This window comes from Triticum dicoccoides, chromosome 5A (genome assembly GCF_002162155.2).
Source record: "Triticum dicoccoides isolate Atlit2015 ecotype Zavitan chromosome 5A, WEW_v2.0, whole genome shotgun sequence".
Lineage (NCBI taxonomy): Eukaryota > Viridiplantae > Streptophyta > Magnoliopsida > Poales > Poaceae > Triticum > Triticum dicoccoides.
The window spans coordinates 424,233,400-424,236,710 of NC_041388.1; the positions used below are offsets into that span (position 1 = coordinate 424,233,400).

Sequence of the window (3,311 nt, forward strand, 5' to 3'; positions counted from 1 at the left end):
TTGTGAAGAAGATGACCCTCTAGTCATTGACAGGTGGGACCCACGTCTCATTTGCCACATCACTCGGTCAAAGTTTTTTGTCGTCGCCATGTCAGCCCGACCAGTGGGGCCAACCTGTCAGTTTCACTGTTTTCGTGAGCTTATCAGACAATCAGTGCTTGGTGTTACGCATTAGGCACATAACCGGTGATTTTTTATGCCCTGGTTCAAATGTGGTACTAAGTTGTTACCCTAGCTACAAGTGTGGTGGTTTTGGATAAATAACTCGACAAACTGCGCCGGCCCCTCCCCACCTTTATATGAGCACGTCCTCGCGAGCCCATTCCCAGCCCGACACTCACGACTCACGAGCCACAGCGCCACGCAAGGCTTTGGCGCGCGATCATGCAGCCCGCGGTTGGCACGGGCGTGGTGGACATAGACCTCGGCGCGGCGCGGGCGGCGCGGGTGCTGGGGCGCGGCGCCATGGGCACGGTGTTCCTGGTCGCCGCCGGCGCCGAGGCCGAGGCCGGGTACGCGCTCAAGGTCTTCGACAAGCGCTCCCACGCGGCGGCGCCGCCCGGGCGCGCCGAGGACTCCGCGCGCCGCGCGCGGTGGGAGGTGTCCGTGCTGTCCCGGCTCACACACCCGCACCTGCCGTCGCTGCTGGGCCGCGCCGAGACGCCCGACCTGCTCGCCTGGGCCATGCCCTACTGCGCGGGCGGCGACCTCAACGAGCTCCGACGCGCGCAGCCCGACCGCGTCTTCTCCCCCGCCGCCGTCAGGTTCTACGCCGCCGAGCTCGTGTCCGCGCTCGCCGACCTCCACGCCGCTGGGATCGCGTACCGCGACCTCAAGCCCGAGAACGTGCTCCTCCGCGCCGACGGCCACGTCACCCTCACCGACTTTGACCTCTCCCGGCTGCTCCCGCCCAAGTCCCCTTCCGCCTCCACGTGCACCTCCGCCTCGTCGCCGTGCTCGTCGGCTACGCCGTCGCCCACGGCGCCGAAGCCCCAGGGGCGACAGTACCGCCACCTGCGCCGGATCTTCGCGAGAAGCGAGTCCTCCGTGGCCGCGTCGTCCGGGCAGGAGCCCCACAACCTGGCGTGGTACCTTAACAGAAGCGACGGCGGCGTCGACAAGCTCAAGAAGGCCAAGTCAGCCAGGGCGTCGACGCCGTTGGGCCGCGGCAAGAACCACGCGAGCTTCCGCTCGGCCGCGAGCGGCGGCGGCGCGTGCGAGAGGTCCTTCTCGTTCGTGGGCACGGAGGAGTACGTGGCGCCGGAGGTGGTTAGGGGCGACGGCCACGAGTTCTCCGTCGACTGGTGGGCGCTCGGGGTGCTCGTGTACGAGATGGCGTTCGGGAGGACGCCGTTCCGCGGCCGGAACCGGAAGGAGACGTTCCGGAACGTGCTGCTCCGGGAGCCGGAGTTCTCGGCCGACGTCGGGCGGCGGTGGCCGGACCTCACCGACCTCATCGCGCGCCTGCTGGATAAGGACCCCGCGAGAAGGCTGGGCTTCTCCGGCGGCGCCGACGAGGTGAGGGCGCACCCGTTCTTCGCCGGGGTGGCGTGGGACCTGCTCGGGGAGGTGTCCCGGCCGCCGTACATCCCTCCGCCGGCCGATGACATTGTGACGTGCGAGGGGTTCGGCGTGGTAGATTACTTCCAGAAGCTTCACCAGCCTCCACCGCAGCCGGATGGATCGCCAGAGTCCTTGCCAGAGTTCTGACGCTCGATCGTTATTTTCACCTGCTATGTCAGTTTTACCGTTTTGCTCCTTAGAGAATCACTATATCTTGTGACTATGGTTTACTTGTATTGTGCTGGTCGTATGTGTAAATATACGACACTAAGATTATGCTAGAGTAAGTTTTGCTTCGCCAAAAAAAGAGAGACGAACTTTCTTCTTTCAGAAAATATCGATAACATTTTAGAGCACAAAAGTTATTTCTTCTTTTTTAATACTCCTTTCGTTCATTTTTATAATACATTTTTTTTTGAATTTTCACCGGGGGAGGAGGGGGAGCCCCTCCACCACCTGAATTATATTCATTTGCCTAGAAGCCTCGCGGCTCCATACAAGATAGGTTCAAATGAACCAGAGTACACGGGGAAAACAAGAGAAGAGAAGCAACCGAAAACACACACACACACACACACACACATCCAACAGAACAACCGGAAGACCCTCCGAGAAAAGGGCACACAGGGAGAAGAAGGCCTTCCGACAACCCGGAGCTGGACGCACCAACACCACCGACCGCCATCACAAATCTCATCAGCACAACCCGCCAGGAGGAGGGCCTCAACTTACATCTTCATCTGACCAAGCAAGGAGAGCCTTGAACGTTGGCCGTCTGGTCGCCACCCAACAACACCCAGCAGAGGTAGAGGTGCCATATGGGAACGAGGTGATCCATTGAGTAGGATAACGACCCCGCTAACCCGGCTTCAGATGAAAATCAGAACCAATCCAGAGCAAGGCTGAGCCATGATCTCGCATACAAAGCACCACCTCCTCACCAACAAAGCACAAGCCACCAACAGCGCTAAGCCGGCCGCGCCACCACAACCATCAAACCCGCAGCGAGCAGCCACCACAGAGACCAACCGAGCCTAACCCAGACGATGCCTTCAAGAAGGGATGCGACACAATGTGCGCCGCCATCGTCCATTCCAGATGGGCTTGGAACATGGGTTTCCCCTGGGATGTGAAGGGGTAGTCACCATGACAGCGCCGCCTCCAAGGAGGTTAGCGGCGCCCGCAGGCGTCGCCGGCGCCGGCTCCGGCAGGAGCAGGGGCTTTCGCCCAAATGAGCAGACCACCTCCAATAAGCATCGAATTGACCTCGTAACACCGCTCCCTGCACCACCACAGAGAAGGGCCACTGCAGCCCCATCGCCACACATGACCAGATCCGGGTCGCCGCAGGCCAGATCCGGCAGGATCCAACCTGCCCCCCGCCGCTCCCCACCGGATCGGGCCAAGCCGAATCCGACAGGCGCGCCGCCCACGCCCGCACTGCCAGAAGGCAGACAAGCCAGAGCGGACGGCGGCGCCTCGGGCAAGGGCGAGCACCGCCACCCCGCGCCTCACAGCGACCTCCGCTGAACACAGCTGAGCCGAAACCAGCAGCCATCCCCGACACCCACCGGTCGCCAGCAGAAGGGAGACGCTGCTTCGGGGAAGGCCAGCGGAAGGGAGCCGCGAACGCATCCGCCCCACTGTCTCCGACCACCCCCAGCAGAAGCGGCGCACGCCGGAGTCACGTCGCGCCGCCCGCCGCCCCACGGAGCTCCCCCGGCCCGCGAGCGGTCTGCACGAGGAAC

At 62.5% G+C, this 3,311-nt stretch overlaps 1 protein-coding gene across 1 annotated transcript; it reads left to right on the forward strand.

Moving 5' to 3' along the window:
• The first annotated feature begins 384 nt into the window (after positions 1–384).
• On the forward strand, positions 385–1,938 carry LOC119297519 (serine/threonine-protein kinase UCN-like). The gene has a single exon (XM_037575279.1). It carries the CDS (start codon positions 385–387, stop codon positions 1,708–1,710), a length of 1,326 nt encoding a protein of 441 aa, XP_037431176.1. The 3' UTR covers positions 1,711–1,938.
• Positions 1,939–3,311: the final 1,373 nt, after the last annotated feature.

Bases quoted from the DNA above. Each gene is read 5' to 3' on its own strand.
- LOC119297519 (XM_037575279.1), top strand. From the start codon at position 385: ATGCAGCCCGCGGTTGGCACGGGCGTGGTGGACATAGACCTCGGCGCG.